Raw genomic sequence first — 22,060 nt, forward strand, 5'->3', positions numbered from 1 at the left:
AAACCCCGATGGCTGAGGGTTGAAGGCAGGTTGAGTGACTGACTGTAAAGGAAGGGAGAAACGGTGGGTGAGAGAAAATTGGGATGAAAATTGGTCTTTTCGCTTAAGCTTTAGGTCATGTGATGTAAACGCTAGCCTAAGCGAGTGTGGTTGCTCCTATTGCTCGATAAGGATACAGCTATCTACATACTGGCAGGCTGTCTGGCACTTTCATTGACTCTTCAGCATTGAAGATCTGTTGCTACATATATGGCTCCAGCATGCTATCCAATACGTTAATGGGCTGGTAGGGAGTGACTGAATGCATGCCATCAATGACTGGTGCTCTACTGATCACCTATATATTACTACGGTCCTGGCTTACTGCGCCGAGTCGTTGCGAGCCTCAGACAAGAGAACTGAATATCATATGTCTATGCCACTGACATGCCATTAGATTGATAGTATCAAAAGGGTTTTTTTCTTCCATATCATCACCCGACTTAGATACATATCATCAACAGCAACGCAGTATCAAAGAAACCTCACTGCCTCCTAGATCTGGTCGCATCGATGGCCAATCCAATGAGCTGGCTAATAGGTCCACCACGTCTCTTCTTTCTCCTCCGCTCTTGTTTTCTGGGAGTGTACGACAGCATCTCAGGATTCTGCTGAGACTCGAGCTCGGGACCTCCCTGAGCCGGCGCCTCGCAGGCCTCATACTCTGTCGTGCGTTGACGGACTTCCAGAGTCATTCCGACTCCAAGACAGATCACAACAATCACGATCTCCTCCAGAACAGCCATGACCAGGAAAACAGTGACGTTTCCCGTCAACATGTTGAACGTGGGATTGTGCGTGAATACAGACAACAGGGAGTATATAAGGCGCACGAGAAGCAACGGAACAGAGATTCCGACTGCCAAAACCAAGCGATGTTCGCCATCCTCAATGCTTCCATACTTGCTTCCGACGACGAGTAGCAGGGCACAGAGACAGGCCCATGCGATGAGGTATAGAACGTCGCCAACTTTGGCTTCTGTACTGTTCGTGATTCCCTGAAGGCTCGAGCTGTTGCTTGCACCAACAATACAAAGAACCATGCCCGCCAGTGTGAGGAGACCGACTAATCTGAAGAAGGCTGGAAGGAGGCCTCGTCCGGTTTTTCGTTGGATAGACTCGTTACTGGAGTACGAGGGACTGGTTAGTTTCTTGACGACTTAGAGCAGATCAGCATAACACGTACACTCGGGACAAGAGACCGATGCAAGTGGAAATCAGAGGGGCAAGTCCGATGGAAGTGCAAACGCCCCATGCGATATAAAGGTCGATGGTCTCAGGGTGGGCTATCGTGGCCAGGTAGCAGCACGAACCAATAATGCGGGCCAAGGAGAAGATTATCAAGAGAACCCAGCCAGCGTTTCTCTGGAAGCCATGGCGGAAGCCCATGTACAACGAGATGAATAGGGACGGGAAGTATACGATCAATTCCAGAATGGAGAGACCATGTCGGTAGTTGACGGCCATGATTGGGATAGAGAGACGAACAACGAGTCAGTGTCTCTTATGGGCTAGAAGAGAAGAAGTGTTGACTTCAGAACAATCTGCTTTATTGGAATGTCGAAAGAGGAGAGGCAAGCTATATAACAATTTCAGGCAACCGTTATTCCCCCTGTTGAAGACTGCTATAATCCTAGCAAGATCACACATTTTCTTCACGGTACCAATACCTGCACCCACAAGGCTGTGCTTCCCTGGAATGTACCTCAAACAAGCGTCTATCGGGAGCTTGAGGCTATGCTTAGCCATATCGTTCTGCCCAACCAAAGGCCATCATGAAGGCCAGATGGAGCAAACTTGATGGATATTTCAACGACCATATCGTGGACGGACATCAGGTCCAATCAGAACACGGTATTGCTCGCCCTGCTTTCCAAATGCGGCTAGACCAACCCCACCGGACTGGGGCTTCGCTGGACTCGTGGCGTTTGGTGATCCCTCAATACGAACTTCATCTATCTATCTTGCTCTCCGAAGCTCAGTCTGGAAAGGACCTACATGTTGGGGCCGCAGTATGTCAAGCTTGCTATACCCTTCTATTACGCTATTTAGGCATCGCGTGTGATACGACCATCCCAGTCTACATGCGGCTCCTCACTCGTGATGGGCAAACCAAGTGGAGGGTGTGGTACGTGTCGTGCGAGGAGAGTCAAAGTAAGTAGTATGGTCTTGTCTATGATCCACCATCCTATCATCGTATCGAAGACACCGGCGCTTTCCACCCATTCCATCTGATCTGATCACTGCTCCTAGTGCGATGAAGCTAGACCAGTCTGCGGTCGTTGTAGAAAAGCAAGGCGGACTTGTTCCGGCTATCGAGACCCGCACTCGGTATGGTTTAGAGACGAGAGCGATGCAGTAGCCCGAAGAGTCAAGAGATCTGCCACTTTAGACAAAGAATCTTCCTCCACAGAGCCTTCGGTTCTGACGCTAGCAAGACGAAACACCTCCCAGGAAGTATATCCTGGACACTACCCTCTGCGGTTCCCCCTAGCGATAGTTAACTTTGCGTTGGATCATACCTTCCAAGCCACATGCTTTTTCCTGAACACATACACGTGGTTCAATGCATCTAGCACGGTGGAAACCTCATTCAAACATGGTGCCGGTTCTACTGAGTCCCTTGGCCAGAAAGCTATGATGGCTAGCATTGCATCCGTGGGCTTAGCGAATCTTGCTAGTATGCAGAGGTCCTCGTCAATGCGGCTGTCGGCTCGGCGCGAGTACACTAAGGCTCTGCAGCTGACGAACTCAGCTTTAAGCGATCCGGAACTGGTTACAGCAGATACCACGCTAACCGCGATCGTTTGCTTATCATTATTCGAGGTGAGTTGTCTGTAACTATTTACAGAGCATATGGCTGACTGGTTTATTTAGATCATTGCTTGCCAGAGAAATGAGAGCCTGCAATCCTGGATCGAACACTCACAGGGGGTGGCAACTGTCCTTGAACTTCGCGGCAGAGATCAGCTTCGGCGCGAAGGCGGGTTCTGGATGTTTCAAGCCCTCCGAAATGAGGTGGTGGGTGTTATCCAAGTCTCTTATTCAGAACCTGGCTAATGGCCCTTTCAGCTCCTTGGTTGCCTGCAAAAGAAAACGAGACTCCCTTCTGTCCTGATCGATATGCCTGATCAAGTAGCTACCGACCTCACGTCGTATCCTCTCCCAACTGACGGAGATCGACTAGTTAAGGTTATGGCTAAGTTCGCCGGGCTTCAGGCTGATGTCAGAGAAGGAATTCTCTCGGACAGCAGTGAGATTGTAAAGATGGCCATGGCCATAGACTTGGAGCTAGAACAGTTCGCTGGTAATGTTTCAGCCAGTTTCACCTACAAGGTCGAGACACAGTCGGGCAGTGTGTCATCCTGCGAGTACGAAGAGGGCAATTTCTGCCATTACCGAGGGACCTATCACATTTACCAATCCGTCTGGTCCTGCAATATCTGGAACAACTACCGCTACATCCGAATCCTCGTTAACAACATGATCCTGACCCATCTGCAATCCATGGTATTGGGTGGCCATCAAGTACTAGACTATGGCCTCTTCAAGGCCCATTGTATTCGGATTCGTGATTTGATGAGGCAGCTAGCGACAGACATCTGCTGCTCTGTTCCTTTCAAGTTCGGAGTTGCTGGCAATGAAAGCAAGAATGTCTTTGATTCTCCGCATACCTATGCGGGCACAGGGTTCACCATGCTTCTGCCGCTGACCATGGCCGCACTTGTTGGCGGAGCTTCAAGCCCGATGCATAACTGGGCTATGAGATGCTTCCACGTGATTGGTCGGGAGATGGGCATTGGCACCGCTTTAACTATCATCACGGTGTTAAGGGAAGAACAGGGTGGGCTACATTGGATAGATGCGATGGAGTCTGGCGACACCGTTTGGCCACGGGCCATGTTACAGTGAACTCTTTCCAGACGTATCCATCGGCGGGGGTTTGGGGAACGGGACTGTGTAAATGATGCATATGTGTATTATGTTTATGAATAGATTGCATTGGATGTATATAGAGACCAAACTCTACTGTGTAATGATGCACCGTGAAATAATGCCAATGGCTGGGATATCCACACAACAGTGACACCTGAGGCCACTACCACTCAAGGAGCAATCACGTGCCGCACTATGACATTGACCCATATAAAAACCTTTTCGTTCCGCGCACTTTCTTTCCTTCTTATTATTACACTTTTCATACCTCACGAACGCATAATCAACCTCCAATTCCTTCTTAATTGACCATAGGATGGCAGGTCATATTGGCGTACTAGAGTAACCCTTTACCCCGGGCATAATTGACTCCCCTACCGCACTGAGTTCCTTCCGGGAGCTCGTCTGTGCAATGGTGGTCGGAGTCACCTGCTGCTCAAACATTCCCTATCAACAAAATTGAATTAGGTATGGAGTGTGATATGATCGTAGACGTAGAAGGAACCAGATGCATGCACCGAGCGAGTGCAGGATCAGCGATGGACACTGCAACAACAGTTGCCTTGCTGTCAGTTCGCATAATTCGCCTCTCAGGGTCCTTTTGGGTGCTTCGGGCCGTGGGATTTCATGACGCGTCTCGGGATCCATGCAGAAAGTCCAGTACTGACTACTGTGGAATGGGGCATTGAATTGCTTCCATAACGTTATGCGAACGCAAGAGGGGGTGTCTCATTGGCGTGATTGCTGCCAAGTCATCATGAATAGACTTTCCACACCAGGAACAGGACTGGCGTTAACAATCCTGGCTGGTTGGGGTCGAAAGTTCCAAGCGTTGCTTTGCAGCCAGCCATTGGGGGCTGCTGCTGCTGCTGGTGCTGCCCCTGATGCCACCCGGACGCTTGATTTTCTCCTATCCTTCATGTATTGCTTGCTCTGAAATCAAGACTTCTGGGCATCTGCGCCATCACTCCGATAAAATATTCCCTCGTAGATATTTATCTACTATCTATTATCTAGTTATTTCCAAACAGCAGACAAACGTGGGCCGAATTGGGCCGGCAAACGGACAACTATTAATATCGTGGGACTCTAAATGAATCAATCCATCGTCGCTGCTGTTCTGCTCCCCACCTCTACTCTCCGCCGACTCCTCTCTCTCTCTCTCTCTCTCTCACTCTCCTCATTTCATCCCTGGCCAGCTCCTTTTACTTATTTCCCTACCCAATTCCCCCTCCTCCTCGTCGAATACTTTTGCTGTGCATCCCCCGACGCTTTTCCTGGTGTAAATATGCTTTGCCTCTCAGCTTGAAGGTTTTCCCGAATCCCCCGTTCCGGAAGCTCGGCTCGTGCTGTTGCTTCGCTGGAGACTTTTTCCCCAACTCGCCTCCCCTGCCCCCCTACATCTCACTCCTCCTCCCCCCTCTCCTTGTCTTGGGGTTTGTGAGACCGCAATTTCACCCCTGTCGTCGCGCAAGATACCCCGCCATTCTGTTAGAGTCTTGCGATCATGGTGGCCGGAATTAGCAAACGGCAGCAGTTCCGCAATGAGCGGGCGCTGCAGGACCTCATTCGGTCGGTCCCTGGAAATGACCGCTGTGCTGATTGTCAGGCGTTGAATCCAGGTGAGTTGCGTCGCCGTACGTCTGGTTCTATGTTCATATTGCTAATTGCTTGTTTGCTCTGGTATAGGATGGGCTAGTTGGAACGTACGTCTCTCGTCAACCTGATTCCATACCCACATACATGCAATGCACTCTTTCGTTTCGTGTGGAAGGACAGGATATACTGATTGGAATACATAAATAGATTGGAATCTTTATTTGCATGCGATGTGCGTCTTTGCATCGCAAGCTGGGCACACATATCTCCAAGGTCAAATCCTTGAGCATGGATACATGGACGGACGACCAGGTCGATGTGAGTTATTATAGTGATCCGGGATGGGTTTGGGACCACCAGAGAACGAAGTCGCTGACCCGTGGGATTATCTAGAATATGAAATCGCACGGAAACAACATCATGAACAAGATCTACAACCCTAAGAACGTCAAGCCGCCTGTTCCGACCGACGTGGACGAGTCCGACGCTTGCATGGAACGCTTCATTCGCCAGAAATACCAGCACCGCTCCCTCGACGAGGTGAAACAAAAGCCTCCCAGTCGTCATGATTCGGACTACGATAGACCCCGCGCAGAGGACCGGTCTCCGGAAGGCTCTCCTCCTCCCCTCCCTCCCAAGCCTGCTAGGCCCTTTGGCTTTGGTCTTCGGTCCGCCTCATCTGCGACCAACCTCAATCGGATGTCCAACAGAGGTTCGGCAATCTCACCACAGTCGGATAGCTTCGGTGCGTCGGGAATATCAGTGAGGAAAGGCTCGGGAGATGCGTCGTTTGATGCGAAGCTGGCCACCCTACGGGATATGGGCTTCGCAAACGAGCGCCGCAACGCGATCGCCCTCCGCGAGCTGGACGGCAATCTAGACAAGACGATCGAGACGTTGGTGAGGCTGGGAGAAGGCAATGGATCTATCTCGCTTGCCAAGTCTCCGGCTGCGCAACCTACTCCTGATGCTGGCAAATCTTCCAATCCATTCGATCAACTGGATGCCAGGCCCGCTACTCGCCAAGCAAGTGGGAGCTACAACCCGTTCGATGCACCTGTGCAGTCTCAGCCGCAGGCCCAGCAGGCCCCTGTGCAATCGCTGGAGCAGTCTTTCCAGAACCTGCAGGTCGCGCAGCCCTTGTTTCCGCACTCCACCGGTGGCTATCCAATGCGGCAGGTCTCGCTCCCTCAGCCTCTCTACCAGCAGACAGCGACGCCCCCGGTTCCCACGAACTTTGCCCAGAACCCATATGTCTCTTCTCCGCAGCCACTAGACGGTGGCAACAATCCTTTCTTCCAGACCGGAGCTCAGCCGCAGGCCAGCATGACCCCTCCCGCGTCCAATCTCGCCCAGACAAACCCCTTCTTCAGCCAAGTTGCACCGCAGCCGACCGGGATGCAGCAACCACCTCAGAGCCAGGCTGCATCCAATTCCCCATTCGGCCCCCTTCGACACGCAAACACCATGCCTGTCATGCCCTCCACATCGCCTTTCGGCCAGCCTTCTCCCTTCCAATCGCAGCTTCAGTCCCAGCCTCAGTCTCAGCCTCAACCCCAGGCACAACCACAACCGCAACCCCAATACCAAATGCAGCAGCATCTGCAACAACCGCAAGGGTCTCTGAACCCCTATCAAACCATGACCGCGCCAGCTACCCCCCAGAACGCAGGATACCTGGCGCAACCGCAATACGGATATCAAGCATCCGCACAGCATCTAGCGCCGCAGCCCACCGGCCGCGTCGACAAGAACAGCATCCTCTCCCTCTATCAATTCTCCCCGCAACCTTCCGCCACCCCAGAGCAACCTCAATACCGACCTTCCACGGCCGTGAACCCTCCCACTCAGACCGGTCAGCCTTCACCCTTCAATACCATGCCGCAACAACAACAACAACCACAACCTTTCAACACCATGCCCCAACAACAACAGCAGCAGCAGCAGCAGCAACAACAACAACAACTCCAACCTCAACAACAACAAAGCAACCCCCTCACAGACCCCCTATCAGCAAGCGGCACCCGCAACCCCTTCTTCACCACAGCCCCCCAACCAGGAGCTCCCTCCTCGGTCCCAACTACCACCGCACAAGTAACAACAACACCCTACCTCACCACCACCGCCCCACCCCCACAGCAACAGCAGCAACAACAACAACAAACACTCAATGTCTACGGAGGAATGCCCAACAAGTCCACCGGCTTCCCACGAGGTCACATGAGCCAGCAAAGCGTCGATATCAACGGCTTCCAAAGCGGACGACACAGTCCCGATGCATTTGCCAGCTTGAGTGCGCGATATGGATAGTTTCATCCCTTATCTTTCACTTTTGGAGAACAAATCTATATATCTTCTATCTATTGCACATTCTTCCTTTGATCTTATATATATAACCATTGTTGCCTTTACTTGTGAACTCGTCGACTTGGACTTCCACTATTTTTTATATGGATTGGAAGGGAATCTGGACTTGGTGAGGCGAGTGTAAAGTAGATTAGTTTAGCTGATTGCATTTTTGGCGTTGCGTTTGTTTTTTTGTTTCTATGTTTTGAGGGTTTACGCGGTATATATCTATATTCCTATATTTGGTTTGTAGTTGGTCTGGTGGTGCGATCATTAAGTATCAACTACTTATATCTTTCTTCATTTTTCTATTTTTGTTTTCAGCCGGCTTTTTCTGTGGTGGAAAAGTATATAGTGGTTCGTTCTTGCCCTGTTCACTTCGTCGGGGAAATTGTTGCATAGAGATAAAACGTTTCTAGTTGTTGGATATTTATTGGATATTAGCAGGGCAAAATTCAATTATATAGCGACTTGGGTATATGGTATATGGTATTTTGAATAGGATACAACGTAACAAAAGCTTCCGTATCAAACTATGTAAAGGTATCCGAGGTATTATTCCAAAATGTTCACAGATGAATATACAGCTTAGTATAGTGACACAGATCATATCTTCCCGACTATATGTGCACGCATCAAGCTACTAAGCCCAATTTGCCCGATCGTTCATCCGCCGGTTCAGCTCTTCCCAGGCGGGAAATGACCAAGATGATGATTTTCTTGACGATTTTGAGAACGGCCAGGCCGGCAACTCAAACCCAAAAATGGTTGTGCGTTTGCGGCGCTGCCATGGCCATGACCACGACCAGGACGATTGGGACTGGCTTGAAAATATGGATTTCCAGAACTGCGTTAGACGTTGCTTGTGCGTGGGCTTGGTGAAAGCTTGCACGATGCGATCGAAGTGAAGATCCCGGCTCTCGCGCTGGCGTTGTATATATACACTGTCCCGGGCGGCTTGTTCGGACGGATCAACACACCAGACGACGATATCGCCCCGACGGCGCCAGTCGTCATGCCAGGCGGTGTTCCAGGTGCGGTGGCATTCCTTATATGCGGAGAAGCGGAGGAGACTCTGGAGGGTGGGTTCTAGTTGGGCGAAGAAGATGAGGTAATCGGGCCATTCGTGCGGGGTTTTGGACTGATACTGTGTGGGCAACTGCGAAGATTTCCAATTATACTTGTCATAGGATGGCCTTCGAGGGAATCGGCGCAGACCGCCAACCATGTTCGTGCGCAGAAACTGCTCAGGATCGGCGTAGAACTGGTCCGCCTCGTCCAAGTACGTAGCTTTCTCGGACGCGTCGAGGCCGACAGGAGGCTCGCAGGATAGTGCCCAGGCGCTGATGGTGGGGTAGACCATATGTGAGCGCCAAGGAGTGCTATGGCAAGGCATGAGGAACCCGGCTGTGATCCCGGGCTGAGAAGTATCGGTCATATCGTTGGAACCATGTATTTGTCGCTGGTCCCGAAGGTAGGACAACACGGCCGCTGGGCCGGATGCATGGATGACCGTCGTATAGAGCGCAATGACGGCGTTCGCCAGTAGCAAGAAAACCAAGGTGAGCCGTCTGGGGGTGTGTCTCTGACTTCCCGCCGTGACCGCGGGACGGAAGAAATTCACCAGAGCAGGTGCAGTGAGGACATGCAGCGAGGGCAGCAATGGATAAATGAATCGCACCTCCTTGTGCGATATCTGCGACAACCCAATGATCATGATGAGGCACACCGAAGCAAGCTGAACCTGCATCGAAGCCTGCAACTCGCTAAGTTCACCCGATCGCGGTCGGGTTACTGAATGGTATAAGCCCACAACGGCGAAGGGCAAGGCTGTAGTCAAGAGGAGGGGAAGCCCCTGGGACAAATAGTAGTGCCAATCATTCTTTCCATAGAAGACCGCCAGCGATTGGGCAAGGTTGAAGTACAGGAACCGTAGGGGTGGGAAAGTCCAGAATCCGTAGAAGAACCGATCTGCTGTAGTTGACACCGCCAAAACAGCTGAGCTGTAAGAGTGTTAGAAGTAGTTGCGTACTTGAAACAAATGGAGGGAACCGTTAAGCTCACCCGCAGAGTAGAGCTTCGCGGACAAGCGTCGCCCGTCGAAGGGGAGTGCTCCGGTACAACAACAGGCTAGCAAGTACCATCCAGATCAGAACGTTGGTGGGTCGCAGTATACATGCCACAGCCGCCAGCACAAGGCATCGTCGAAGCCTATCCCCAGAGATAGAGTTAGTGCATTTTCACAAAGCTGGGTGAAAATATAAGGTCGTACCTGCTCAGGACAGCCGTGTCAGACTGGACCTCGTCCGGCCGGGGCTTGAGGCTACGTGAGGGCGACCTTTTTGGTTGGGTGGTGGTTGAGGGATCCAACGACCATACCCATGGCCACAGATAAAGAGCAGTAATGGTAAGGGAGGTCTCCAGGCAATTCGACAAGGTCCTTGTGGAGCAGAACCATTGCCAAGGACTCACGATGGTCAATGCCAGCTATATTCTGCGATTAGTCCTGATGAGATGTATGCTGGCTGGAGATCTGAGACATACTGCAGCCCAGGCCTCGTGAGACATAGGATCATACACGCGACAAGCCAATCGCCAGGTATATAGGTCACCAACGGCAGCGATAACGGCTTGGGCAACCTTGGGGGCGACAACTAGGCATTCCGCTTGCCATGCAGGGGAAATGTGGAGTAGGCGAGCGAGCAGATCGGTGGTGGCATAAACAGCGGTAAAGAGAAGAGGGTGTAGGGAAGATCTCAGCTGGTGGCGCCATTCCTGCACAAGGACGTCGTCATTGATTATTAGTCTTGCAGAGCCCCAGCAGATTGGCTGAAGAGTTGTGATGATGACACCGGGTTTCTTGGAAGATGCAGGGAGGTACAGAGCGGAATGCTCCAATGGAAAGGGAGAACTCACCCAAGTGATCCAAGGCGCATGGTCGTCTCCGAATGCGGCCCGCCAAGCGGGCTCGAGAGATTGGAAGAACTCATCGGGTTGGAAGAAGGTCCGAACGGTCCAAGCGTTGACCAGACGGAAGGCGACGAGGAAGAGGAAGATGCGAAGCGAGGATGGCGGGGTGGAAAGGAGGAAGGCGGAGGAGGAAGATAAGGAGGATAAGGAAGGGAAGAAGGAGGAAGACAAAGAGGATGATGGCCTCAGGTGACCAGAGCGGGAGGAGGAATCATACAGAAGAGAGGCATCGGGATCGGAGACATCAGCGTCGGCGATGTAGTCGCTGTCCGATAAGGATGAGGGGGAGGAAAAGGAGGAGGCTGTTGAAGAAGAGGCTCTCCGCCGACGACGAACCCCAGACATAATGGATGATCGGGGGAATTATTTACTAGTCAGGCACAAAACACCCCAGATTTTCTGGGATGATTAAGTTATGGATCCAGGGATGAAAAATGACGATAGTGATGAAAGTGGTTGGGTGGATTGGGAAGGTACCACGGCGTGCAGCACTAGTTCAGTGCAGCCACTAGTCACTAGTCACTATGTAGAATAGTTACTAGTAGTGACTTTCTTAGTAGTACGTAGTAAGTAATAGTCACAGTGAACTGCCAAGTTTTACAGGTCACGATAAAACTGCCATCTTTGTTGGTTTAGTTTGTTTACAGGGGGAAAGCGGAAAAGGAAAAGCAGAAGATACCACTTGGTCCCTTTCTCAGACAGCCAACCAACCAATCAATCTCGCGTTCTCAGTCTGGACTGGGTCGGACCGATAACAAGCGTCGAGATCCGCTCCGTGGGTCTTGAGAGTTGAGTGGGAGGAGAAGAAAAGAGTAATTGTCGGGATGATGAGTGGCTGCCCAGAACCTCCAAGGAAGGCGGCCAGAAAACGCAGGCCACCAGGAAGTGGAGCGGAGCCGCCCGCCTTAGTCAGAAAGACATCATGATCGCTTCCACCTGCACTTAGGAGTCTTCTCCGCGTCCACCTGCGCTTAACGGTGTAGCTTCGGCCTCGCAAATTTCCTGTCTACCACAATTCGTCTGTTTGCCAGCCAAATTGGTAAAAAGCCTTCCTGTCACTGCTGCACTCCTCTCCTCCCCTGCCTCGACCCTTCTTATACCGTGTCTTTCCCCCCTTCTTCTTGCTTCGTCTGTTCTTTCTTACTTATCTTATACTTCCCAGATACCCCCTCAGTCCTTCCTCTTCCTCTCCTACTGCTCTCACATCTCTCTTCCTCTCCCACATACTAGCCTCTCATAGCCTCTCATCCTCTGATCACTGCTCCTTTAAATTGTCCCTGATTCTTTTCTCAAACCATGGCGTCCAACGGTACCAATGGAACTAACGGCCACAATGGCGTCAGTTCCTACCATGCCTCCACTACTCAAGAGGCCATCCAGGCTGAGAAAGACTTCGCTGCCCACAACTACCACCCACTTCCCATCGTCTTCGCTCGTGCCCAGGGCACCACAGTCTGGGACCCCGAGGGTCGTCAATACCTCGATTTCCTGTCTGCGTACTCCGCTGTCAACCAGGGTCACTGCCACCCCAAGCTGGTGGCGGCTCTAGTCGATCAGGCCTCCCGTTTGACTCTCAGTTCTCGTGCCTTTTACAACGATGTCTTCCCCCGGTTTGCCGAGTTCGTGACCAAGTACTTTGGCTTCGACATGGTCCTGCCCATGAACACCGGTGCGGAGGCGGTCGAGACCGGTATCAAGATCGCCCGTAAGTGGGGTTATAAGGTCAAGGGCATTCCTGAGAACCAGGCGGTGGTCCTGAGTGCGGAGAACAACTTCCACGGACGCACAGTAAGTACCGGAATATCGCCCTGTGTAATTGAAATTTGACCCAGACTGACCGGTGTTCCCTGGTTTAGTTCGCTGCTATCTCCTTATCTTCTGACCCCGAGTCGCGCGAGAACTATGGCCCTTACCTGCCCGGTATCGGCTGCACCATTCCCGGAACGGACAAGCCTATCGCCTACAACGATAAGGCCGCCTTGCGGGAGGCCTTCGAGAAGGCGGGTCCCAACCTCGCCGCCTTCTTGGTGGAGCCCATTCAGGGCGAGGCTGGAATTGTTGTCCCCGACGAGGATTACCTGCAGGAGGCCAGAGCCCTGTGCGACAAGCACAACGTTCTGTTGATCTGCGATGAGATTCAGACTGGTATTGCCCGTACTGGTAAGCTGCTCTGCCACGAGTGGAGCGGCATCAAGCCTGACATGGTGCTGCTGGGCAAGGCCATCTCCGGTGGCATGTACCCCGTGTCCTGCGTGCTGGGCCGCAAGGATGTGATGCTCACCATCGAGCCGGGCACCCACGGTTCAACCTATGGAGGTAACCCGCTGGCCTGCGCGGTCGCTATCAGAGCCCTGGAGGTCGTCCAGGAGGAGAACATGGTCGAGCGCGCCGAGAAGCTCGGTCACGTATTCCGCGACGGTCTGCAGGCCATCAAAAGCCCCATCATCCAGACGGTGCGCGGCAAGGGTCTGCTCAATGCTATTGTCATTGATGAGTCCAAGACCAACGGCCACTCTGCGTGGGACCTCTGCATGCTGCTGAAAACGAAGGGGTTGCTGGTAAGTTAATGCGGTCGCCTTGAATTTCAGGTCAAATACTAACCTCCCCTCCAGGCTAAGCCGACTCACGAAAACATCATCCGCCTGGCACCGCCTTTGGTGATCACTGATGAGGAGGTCCAGAAGGCCTTGGACATCATCAAGGAAGCCGTCAACGAGCTCCCCACGCTCACCGGCGCGGCTGAGGATGAGGTCATTCCCCCTCCGGAGAAGAAGGTCAAGGTCAGCCTCGAGAACTAGAGGCCAGACACAACGGAGGTGACGGATGGGATCCTAGTGGCAAATGCACTGGGATGAACTTGGTACATCGACGCAACCGCGACAGCGCCTGAAAATCGTCAGCACCTGAGTACGGTTTATTCCGACCAGGGACGATGCCTTGTCGTGTCGACCAGAGGACTCGTACGGGCGCGGGAGATTTGACTCTTGTCGAAAAAGCCCAAGCATGAGTGATGCGGTTGCACACCGTCTCTGCCACCTCGTGTGAGATGCCCTGAATTCGTAGCGCCAGTTGGATATCAGTCTTTAGATGGATGAAAGTTGATGATAACGCTTGATGACCATAAGAATCAAAATTCTAGCCTAGAATGAATTCAAAGCGAGTGTTTTCCCTCATATCATTTAGAATCTTTGACATGGTTGTAGTTGAAAGAAAAGAGCACACGATGTTCGATGATGCCGCATATGTAGCCGCCCCCGCGCTTCTTTCCCCTCTTTCTCTTCCCCTTTTCCCTCTCCCGTTCCTGACCTTCCGATTGCTCCCCATTTAATCCCTCTAGTCCCTGTCGCCATAATATATCCCGCATCAAAATACTACTCGTAAAAAATACCTCCATACTAGAAAATTCATTCCTTTCCCAATAATAAAGCCGTGCTTGACACTCGACCTCTCCTCTCCTGATCCGCACCCCCTTTCTACTTTTCCTATCTCATAATGGACGAGTAGCGTGTTGCACAGAGAAATGGGTATTGAGGCATTACTATTATTATACAGTATCTACTTTCATCTTTCTATTTTGATACTTATCCTTATATAATACTCATCGTCACCTGTTCTTCATCAAGATTCCATCCAATTTTCTTTTATCCACGATGCCAAGATGTTTCTGTTTCTCGCTGGTGGGTGGTCTTTGCCTGAGGAGATTAATGTCAGCCTAGTCAGCAAGGGGGTTAGCAGTACTTAGACAGGGAGAGGAAGGTTAATTCAAATGTTAGTCGGAGGAGTACTAAGTAACTATCTCGGAGGATTTTTTTTCTTACCTTGTGGTTCTACTACTCATCAATGGTTAGACTTAGAAATATTGAGATATACTAAGTAGTATTAGAAATCGATTGTTTGATTTACTCAGGTACTATTCCTGAGTTTGTAAGTCTGATCAGTTCGTGTCTCCCATATGGGACAGAGAGTAAATGCTTTTAAGAAGGTAGATAGCATCTATCCATCCATCCATTAAGGCTGACGCATTGTGTAATAAGGCCACTAGCACTCACTCCCAGGACCCCTCCCTCAGAGCAGGAAGGATGGTACTACGACATTCTCCAAACCCGAATTTACCCCCCGTGAGACGATTAACGCACCATCCTTCCATGATGACTTCGTCTCCGTCTGCAAGGAACTCGAGTCCGTCCTTGCTGGCTTCGGAGAGGATATTTCTCTTCAGTCCTCGCTCTAGGAGGCAGGCTACTCCGATTTGTTCGCCTTGGGCGTTGAGGCGCTTTTATTGGTTGTTAGTTAGTGTTGTATAAATCTATATAGTAATATGATGGTAGAGAACAAGGGGGATGTTACATACATCGCTGGTTATGGTGCCCGTGCCGAAGATATCTCCGGTTGAGAGACCCTCGCCTGCACTACAGAGATGGGTAACCTGTTGGAACGGAGTCCAGTAAAGCTCCTTTAGATTTGTTTCTGTGACAGTGTAGGATTTTCCGTTCCCTGTGTATCTCTCAGTATCGTGTGTCATGGTGGCCAAGGCGGGGACGATGACAAGGAGCGGTGAGGGGAAGTCTTACTGATAACCCTCGCTTTCAATTCAATGTCGAATGTTGCCTCGCTTTCCTTGCCCTTCCATGCTAGGTGTCTCAAGGGTGCCGGGTCCTGTACCCTCGCATTACAGTGTGACCCCTCCAGTGCCTCGATAGGTACAATCCATGGTGAGATGCTCGTTCCCGAGCCCTTGCTGTGGAATGGGCCCAGTGGTGCCATCTCGTATGTCTGGATATCCCTTGCAGACCAGTCATTCAGGATGACCAGTCCGAAGATGTGGTCCTTTGCGTTGTTGATGTTGAGGATCTCGCCTGGGGGGAGTGGATGGGATAGGTAAACGCCCATTTCTAACTCAAAGTCGAAGCGTGCGCTGGGTCTGAAGGCTGGTGGATCGTTGGGTTTGTTGGAGTCGAGCGTCACGCCCCAAGGCCGTCGAATGGGAGTACCGGAGATGCGGAGACTGCTTTGCCGTCCGTTGTAGACAGAGGGAATGACAAACCATGAGGCTGGTGGCTTCATGGAGAAGAGTTCGGAGCACTGGTGTTATGAGTGTCTGGATGTAGAGAATAATGATGGGGTAGACGTACGTTTCTGGTGTGTTCGAACGAACAGTAAAAGTCGCTGAAGTTCTTGGTTTCCATTGGGAGGTGGTTTTGCACTTCTGAGAGGGGAATAGCATATTTCTTGCGGATATCATTGTCGGAGAGAAGGTCGACAAGCGCTGCTCTGGTCTGTACGTGGGCTTCTTTGGGAAGAGAGGCGAACTTGTTCAAAGTTGGCTGTAGAGAGATTAGGCCTTGTTTATGAGAAAATCAAGGAGGGACTGGTGTCTATCAGATACCGTTGAAAAGACTTCGCCTTTGAATCCCGGAATCGACTTGAAGTATCCATCTTGTTCAAGTGCACTCAGATCTATGACATCGTCCTCCAGAACAGTCGCGCATCTCGGATTTGGTGTCTCCGCGGTGGAGATTACACCGTAGGGAAGGTTGTCGATGGTGAAGGGCGTCTCGGTTAGGGTCATTATGCCTTAAGAAGTTAATTCTAGTGACAGGTAGGAGCTTAGAAGCTTACGAACAGGAGAATATTTATCTCATGCTGAATGAGGGGTGCTTGGGTATCACTGCAGCAAGTGCGACTCGAGAGGGGACTGGAGCTCGGACCAGCTGCACGACCTATGCATTGTTCATTGTTAACTTTTTTCCGATAGCAACGAAGTAACTTCATCGCGATGAGACCTGCAATCAAGGGACAGATATCTTATCTGTACAATATGGTGCTAGTCGAAGTCAAACTTCAAATCTTAGTATCTTCAGATGCAAGGGGCTCACCAGCACCACCGCCATCATGAATCTCGATCGAAGCAGGATACAATCTCTCAACCACCAACTTTGCGACAATGTTCGATGAGGAGAAGACCCAGGAGGTTGTTCATGGCCTCAAAACCACCCCTGAGGGGCTCGTGCTCGACCCGCAGCCATCAGACGACCCTAATGATCCCTTGGTATATTCTTTGTCAAGAGTTTGAGCGAACAAAATCTGACGAAACTAGAACTGGAAGCCCTCGAGAAAGGCGCGTGTACTTTCGATATGGGCTATTGCTTGCTTTTCGAGTCAAGCCACTGCTATGACGAACATGCAGGGATCATATCTCCAAGCACCCCTGTATCACAAGACGGCTACTCAGATTTCTCTCTCCGTAAGTAACACACATTAATATAGCAACATGTTACTGAGAGTAAGAGGTCTCATGCGGGCTCATTGGGATAATGGTCTCCTCTATCCTAGTCGTCCCTCTTAGCCGTAGGTACGGCTCCTGCTTCTGTCTTTTCTGGTCAACCATAGGCATCCTTTTCAGCTCTGTATGGTCTGCCATGATGACTAGTCCATCGGATTACATTCCGTTCGTGATCTCTCGTCTCTTCGCCGGTCTCTGCGCAGGGGTACCTTTAGTCCTTGGCTCCGAGTTCGTCTTGCGGACTTACTTTCGGCATCAGCGAGGTAAATGTCTGCATATACTTCATATCCCCTTCCTCTTGGGGGTTGCAATTGGCCCAACATTAGGTGCATATGTTGATGCGAGAGCTTCGTGGCCTATCTCTTTCTGGTATACTGTACCCATGAATGGGGTGTTGGCTCTGTTGATCCTTGTCTTTATTGAAGAGACAGCATTTGCGGGGGGAGAACAAGTGCGGCAATCCTTTACACAAGAAAAATGGAACATGTATATCCGTGGAAGAGCGGTTCCACCACAGCTTAGAGCAAGCTGGAAGAACATGGTGAGTCTTATTCTTACCGCATCATCAGCACTCGTGACTTAGGCTGATATTCATAAGGCATCCATTCTTCTGGATATCTTCCTAGTGTCTTTTTCTCCTGTGTCAATAATCGTAGGTTTCTTCATGATGGTAGACTTTGGCTTTGCTTCAATGGCCATTGTCCTCGGTGTCACCTTCGTTGAAGCCCCTCGAGACGAAGGTGGATACGCAATGTCAAAGATTTCGATGGCTTCATGTACGTCCCCAGTCTCCCCCTAATTCATTTCGACCGTTAACCTGAGAACCACAGTCACGCTCACCCAAGCAATCGGCACCGCACTCGCGGAATTATACGGCCACTTCATCAGCGACAGACTTCCTTTATACCTGTTCCACCGAAAGTCCAAGTCGCAGGATATTGAACCTACAGAATGGCGCCCGGAATACCGGCTTCACTGTCTCTGGGTCCCAGTGATAATGCTTCCCATAGGCCTTGGCCTATTTGGTGCTAGTTTAGAGTACCATTACCATTGGGTGCTTTTGGCACTCGGGTTTCTTCTCCTCACTTTCGGTGCCATCTCCCTTCTCCCGGTTGCAATGACGTATCTCTGTGAATGTTTCCCGAACCACGTTTCAGAGGTGTCGGCAGGGATGGGAGTTTGGAGGCTTATCTTGGGAGTTCTCTCGGCTGTCTTCATCGCCCCATGGAACGATAGAGTTGGTCCGGGATGGGTGTTCGGCTCTGCTGGGCTGATTACGCTCCCAGCTTTTGGAGGTGTGTTAGTCCTCATGGAATTTGGGAGACAGGTGAGGCAGATGGGGATTCGTAGATTGAGAAGTTGACGGGGAGTTGCGTTTTGGGTTTGGGTAGATCAGCCATGGTGAAGCTGGATATATCCCGAGTTTTGGGACATGTGTTAAGGGATAGAAGGTATCACTAAACCGATAGATGGGTGTCAGGCGGAATTTAATTGCGTTCATTCTCGTCAGGAAAGCGGCTAGGAACCACTTCATTATAATCAGGTGACTACGTCCTCGTGCCTTTTGTGTTTGTAAGTAGTCACCCATCTTATAGTTTAGAACAAACAGAGCTCTTGCTTCATAACAAAAGCAGAATACGATTCCAACTTGAAGCCCCTCTAAATACCTCACCATACCACACCATGCTAAACCAAACACAGATAAGCCCCTCCCTCCCTACCACGCACAATGCCCCCCATCAATGCGCAAATCCGCACCCGTCATAAAACTACTCCCATCCCCAAGCATGAAAAGCACCGGTGCCCGGAACTCATCCGCCGTACTCAACCGAAACAGCATATTATCACCCACCCACTGGCTCTCCATCCCTGGCTTCTGAAGCGCTTCTGCGGTGGCCGCAGTCCGAATATACCCAGGTGAGAGCGAATCGACCCTAATCAAAGGCATTCCAACCCTCGATCCCCACTCAGCAGCTAGAGACCGCGTGAGTTGATGAACGGCCGCCTTGGAGGCATTGTATCCGGCTGTATCGACGCCCTATTCCCAAGTACCATGTCAGCCCACTCTCTCACATAACCAGAGAAAACATTGGCCCAACCTTATTCGACACATAGCCACTCATACTAGCCACAAACACCATGCTGCCGGTAGTATTCGTCCTGAGCATTTCCCGGGCCGCCGCCTGCGCAATGAGAAACGTTCCCGTCACATTGATATCTAGCATACGGCGAAACGATGAGACGGGGAATTCGGTTGCGGGGCCATTCCTGGATAGGCCTGCGCAGGCGACAAGACCTTTGAGCGGGTATCGCAGGGTAGGGATGAACTGGGTGAAAGTTTTTTCTACACCGGATTCGTCCGTTACGTCGAGGGGGTAGTAGGTTAGTTGGCGGGTGTGAGTTTGCGCGGCGGCTTCGACTTTATCTGTAATCAGACGCTAGTTAGAGGCACTCCCCTCTTTGATTAAGTTAAGATGGGGAAGTACGTACTCCAATCCGGAGAATTCGGGACGGGTGAGAGATCAAGACAGACGACATCACCGCCGCTTTCGAGGATCGCGATGGCCAGCGTGGTGCCTAGGAAGCCGGTAGCGCCGGTGACTGTATGGAAGAGTTGCTGTTAGCAGATCCAGGCAATACACTAAATACGGAATCCAAGAGATATACTGATGATAGTGCGATTGTCAAGACGAAAGAGATCAGCGACAGGACGAGAGGGATCTCCCTGCGAGGGTTTTGCTTCACGGAACTCAGGGCTGTGGACGTTGCAATCGCTTTTCATGGCCATGATGAGCAGACAAAATGCAGAAAAGAGAATATGTGGTGAATCCCAGGTCAACAGAGGCTATTTGTTGTGTGTAAGTGGAATCACAGAACCCAGTGTCTTTCTATACTCCTAACCCCGCATAATGAGGGGTTATCCTCACTACTACTGTACTTACTGTACTTCCTTTTCCCCCAATGTGCATGTCGCATCTGTGCTCCGTCATACGCATGGCACTACGTAAACTGGACACGGCGGGTATGCGGCCCGCCTAATCCCCATTGCCTGAGCTACTGCGTAAAGTGGAGTAACCAAGAGATTTTGGTTCCCACTCCTCAAGTTCCTATCCGCTTATCCCCACCGGTGCCGAAGGGTGCAGCTTACGGCCCGACCGCGAGTTATGGTATGGTCGGACTTCGAGTTGGTCCTGAAGTTGATTTTCTTCTGGACTGCATGTCTTCGCATTTGTGTGGTGTCTTCTTCTATATGCATCCTTTTTTATTTTCTTTGTATCTTATTTCCCTCCGGTGCGAGATGTCATGGACAATACTTGCGGTGCGGCTTGGAAGCGCCATCGCAACAATAGGAATTTTGAGCTACTAGTAATGCTTCTACCTTCTCTGATCTTCAGACATAGAGTAAAGTACTATAGGTAGATAACTGGTATTTCATCTCATGAGGCATTATGAGGGTTCAAGACGTCAACAATGACACTAGCAAAAGCCACTAAGGTTTGACAAACACTCTGCTCTTTCCAGCATAGGCCGCTGCAACTTATTCCAACAACAACAATCCATATCAAACCAGTACAGGCCTCACCCAGCAACCTAAACATGAATTTTGAGCGACCCAAGGGCACTACCCAAGCAATCCGCCTCCCCCTTCGGTCCATCCGACAAGTCCATCAAGTCGTCCAAACACCCAACGTCCCCAGAATCCGGAAGAAGCTGATCATCGCAACCGGTGGTAGCAGTCGTAGCTACCTCCTGTAAGCGACCATCAGCATTGCCAACAACAAAATTGGCTTTCTCACATTGTGCGTCCTCATCCACGTCCATTTTGGCCTCTCCCAGGACCTCGCCACTCTCGGAACTCGGTGGAGTCTGCTCAGGCTTATTTGTACCACCCTCGAGCGTAGAGCCTTCACCACTACTCTCGCCATGATGAGCTATCACATTGGCCTTTTCAGCAACTCCTGGTGGCACAACTATCTTTCCCTTGGTATTATAGAAACGGGCGATAAGTTCCTCATGCTCCGATTCCCAGCGCTTTATATTTCGTTTAGCGAGCATTATGTTTCTGGTGAGTCGCTGTAGTTCACGTCCCTGAATATTGCCATGATGCATACATGAGCAGCTGGTTTCAATGTATAGATAGAATGGCGTGGCATACCGCGTCAGCCATGGTCATATTCTCGATAGGCGCTCTTGGACGATCGGTCTGGTCTGTTTCATATCTCTTTTTGTAGGATCTCTGGAGAAAATATGAGCCAGAGTTTGCGGATAAGTTGGTAAAGAACAGCACATGGAGTTTCTCACTCTAGGAGGCATGATTAAAAATGAGGATCGCCGACGTCTGGTGGATGGAGTGTGATGATTATAGGTGTATAAGGATATAGCTGATATTCAAGCGAGTGTAATGCCGTGCAGCAAATAATAGGTAAATGAAACGGTGATGAGTAGAGTGTAAGGATGGTTTCAGAAATATGATGAAGAATGTAGCTTAAATTGGCGCAAGAGAAGGAAGGTGCTCTCGTGTTCTTTCTCTATCAAAAGGGTTCGTGTACCCCTTCACCACGGTGATCTGTTTGTTTCGGGGCTTAGGGTAAACGGGTTGAGTGTGTGAATTCCATCAATGAGCGTGATAATATACCGTGCTATACGTATATTTGAGTATATAGGTTGCCAAGGCGGATCGTAGAATGAGAGTCAGTGGTCATGCCTCCGGCGGCCATGGTTGCTTAGCTGGAAAGGGGCCTTCTCTCGGATCAATACTGAGCTTTATGTATGTTTAGCCATTTCCATAGGCATATAGTAGGAAGGCTGTCGCGTTATTCACGACTGTACTCCCATCTGTCACTGGTATACATTGCATTAACAATTCCAGGCATCCGCATAAAAGCA

The 22,060-nt window shown here is 50.7% G+C and overlaps 9 protein-coding genes across 9 annotated transcripts; 4 read left to right on the plus strand and 5 right to left on the minus strand.

The window, feature by feature from the left end:
- Nucleotides 1-524: 524 nt before the first annotated feature.
- AtWU_02899 (uncharacterized protein) lies at nt 525-1,506 on the minus strand (the record flags this gene model as incomplete). The annotated part of the gene is made up of 2 exons (XM_035498012.1): nt 525-1,164; nt 1,226-1,506. 2 exons carry the CDS (start codon nt 1,504-1,506, stop codon nt 525-527), a joined length of 921 nt encoding a protein of 306 aa, XP_035353905.1.
- Nucleotides 1,507-1,814: 308 nt separating this feature from the next.
- AtWU_02900 (Zn(II)2Cys6 transcription factor) lies at nt 1,815-3,951 on the plus strand (the record flags this gene model as incomplete). Its single annotated transcript, XM_035498013.1, has 5 exons — nt 1,815-2,051; nt 2,119-2,193; nt 2,293-2,865; nt 2,917-3,060; nt 3,112-3,951. 5 exons carry the CDS (start codon nt 1,815-1,817, stop codon nt 3,949-3,951), a joined length of 1,869 nt encoding a protein of 622 aa, XP_035353906.1.
- A 1,531-nt stretch (nt 3,952-5,482) lies between these two features.
- AtWU_02901 (putative GTPase activating protein for Arf) lies at nt 5,483-7,884 on the plus strand (the record flags this gene model as incomplete). The annotated part of the gene is made up of 4 exons (XM_035498014.1): nt 5,483-5,597; nt 5,665-5,681; nt 5,782-5,892; nt 5,968-7,884. The coding sequence occupies 4 exons, from the start codon at nt 5,483-5,485 to the stop codon at nt 7,882-7,884; spliced, it is 2,160 nt and encodes a 719-aa protein (XP_035353907.1).
- A 679-nt stretch (nt 7,885-8,563) lies between these two features.
- Nucleotides 8,564-11,235, minus strand: gpi10 (putative glycosylphosphatidylinositol-alpha 1,2 mannosyltransferase; the record flags this gene model as incomplete). Its single annotated transcript, XM_035498015.1, has 5 exons — nt 8,564-9,923; nt 9,985-10,131; nt 10,193-10,407; nt 10,465-10,695; nt 10,837-11,235. 5 exons carry the CDS (start codon nt 11,233-11,235, stop codon nt 8,564-8,566), a joined length of 2,352 nt encoding a protein of 783 aa, XP_035353908.1.
- A 951-nt stretch (nt 11,236-12,186) lies between these two features.
- car2 (ornithine-oxo-acid transaminase) lies at nt 12,187-13,688 on the plus strand (the record flags this gene model as incomplete). The annotated part of the gene is made up of 3 exons (XM_035498016.1): nt 12,187-12,678; nt 12,747-13,448; nt 13,503-13,688. The coding sequence occupies 3 exons, from the start codon at nt 12,187-12,189 to the stop codon at nt 13,686-13,688; spliced, it is 1,380 nt and encodes a 459-aa protein (XP_035353909.1).
- A 1,247-nt stretch (nt 13,689-14,935) lies between these two features.
- Nucleotides 14,936-16,459, minus strand: AtWU_02904 (2-hydroxyhepta-2,4-diene-1,7-dioate isomerase; the record flags this gene model as incomplete). Its single annotated transcript, XM_035498017.1, has 5 exons — nt 14,936-15,163; nt 15,242-15,384; nt 15,462-15,972; nt 16,023-16,214; nt 16,277-16,459. The coding sequence occupies 5 exons, from the start codon at nt 16,457-16,459 to the stop codon at nt 14,936-14,938; spliced, it is 1,257 nt and encodes a 418-aa protein (XP_035353910.1).
- Nucleotides 16,460-16,834: 375 nt separating this feature from the next.
- On the plus strand, nt 16,835-18,536 carry AtWU_02905 (polyamine transporter; the record flags this gene model as incomplete). Its single annotated transcript, XM_035498018.1, has 5 exons — nt 16,835-16,939; nt 16,988-17,134; nt 17,181-17,714; nt 17,772-17,949; nt 18,004-18,536. The coding sequence occupies 5 exons, from the start codon at nt 16,835-16,837 to the stop codon at nt 18,534-18,536; spliced, it is 1,497 nt and encodes a 498-aa protein (XP_035353911.1).
- Nucleotides 18,537-18,890: 354 nt separating this feature from the next.
- Nucleotides 18,891-19,961, minus strand: AtWU_02906 (short-chain dehydrogenase; the record flags this gene model as incomplete). The annotated part of the gene is made up of 4 exons (XM_035498019.1): nt 18,891-19,211; nt 19,273-19,598; nt 19,664-19,774; nt 19,841-19,961. 4 exons carry the CDS (start codon nt 19,959-19,961, stop codon nt 18,891-18,893), a joined length of 879 nt encoding a protein of 292 aa, XP_035353912.1.
- An 803-nt stretch (nt 19,962-20,764) lies between these two features.
- AtWU_02907 (beta-ketoacyl synthase, N-terminal domain family protein) lies at nt 20,765-21,487 on the minus strand (the record flags this gene model as incomplete). The annotated part of the gene is made up of 4 exons (XM_035498020.1): nt 20,765-20,916; nt 20,971-21,262; nt 21,330-21,410; nt 21,476-21,487. The coding sequence occupies 4 exons, from the start codon at nt 21,485-21,487 to the stop codon at nt 20,765-20,767; spliced, it is 537 nt and encodes a 178-aa protein (XP_035353913.1).
- Nucleotides 21,488-22,060: the final 573 nt, after the last annotated feature.

The sequence above is a fragment of the Aspergillus tubingensis genome (genome assembly GCF_013340325.1).
Source record: "Aspergillus tubingensis WU-2223L DNA, scaffold_4, whole genome shotgun sequence".
Classification (NCBI taxonomy): Eukaryota; Fungi; Ascomycota; class Eurotiomycetes; order Eurotiales; family Aspergillaceae; genus Aspergillus; species Aspergillus tubingensis.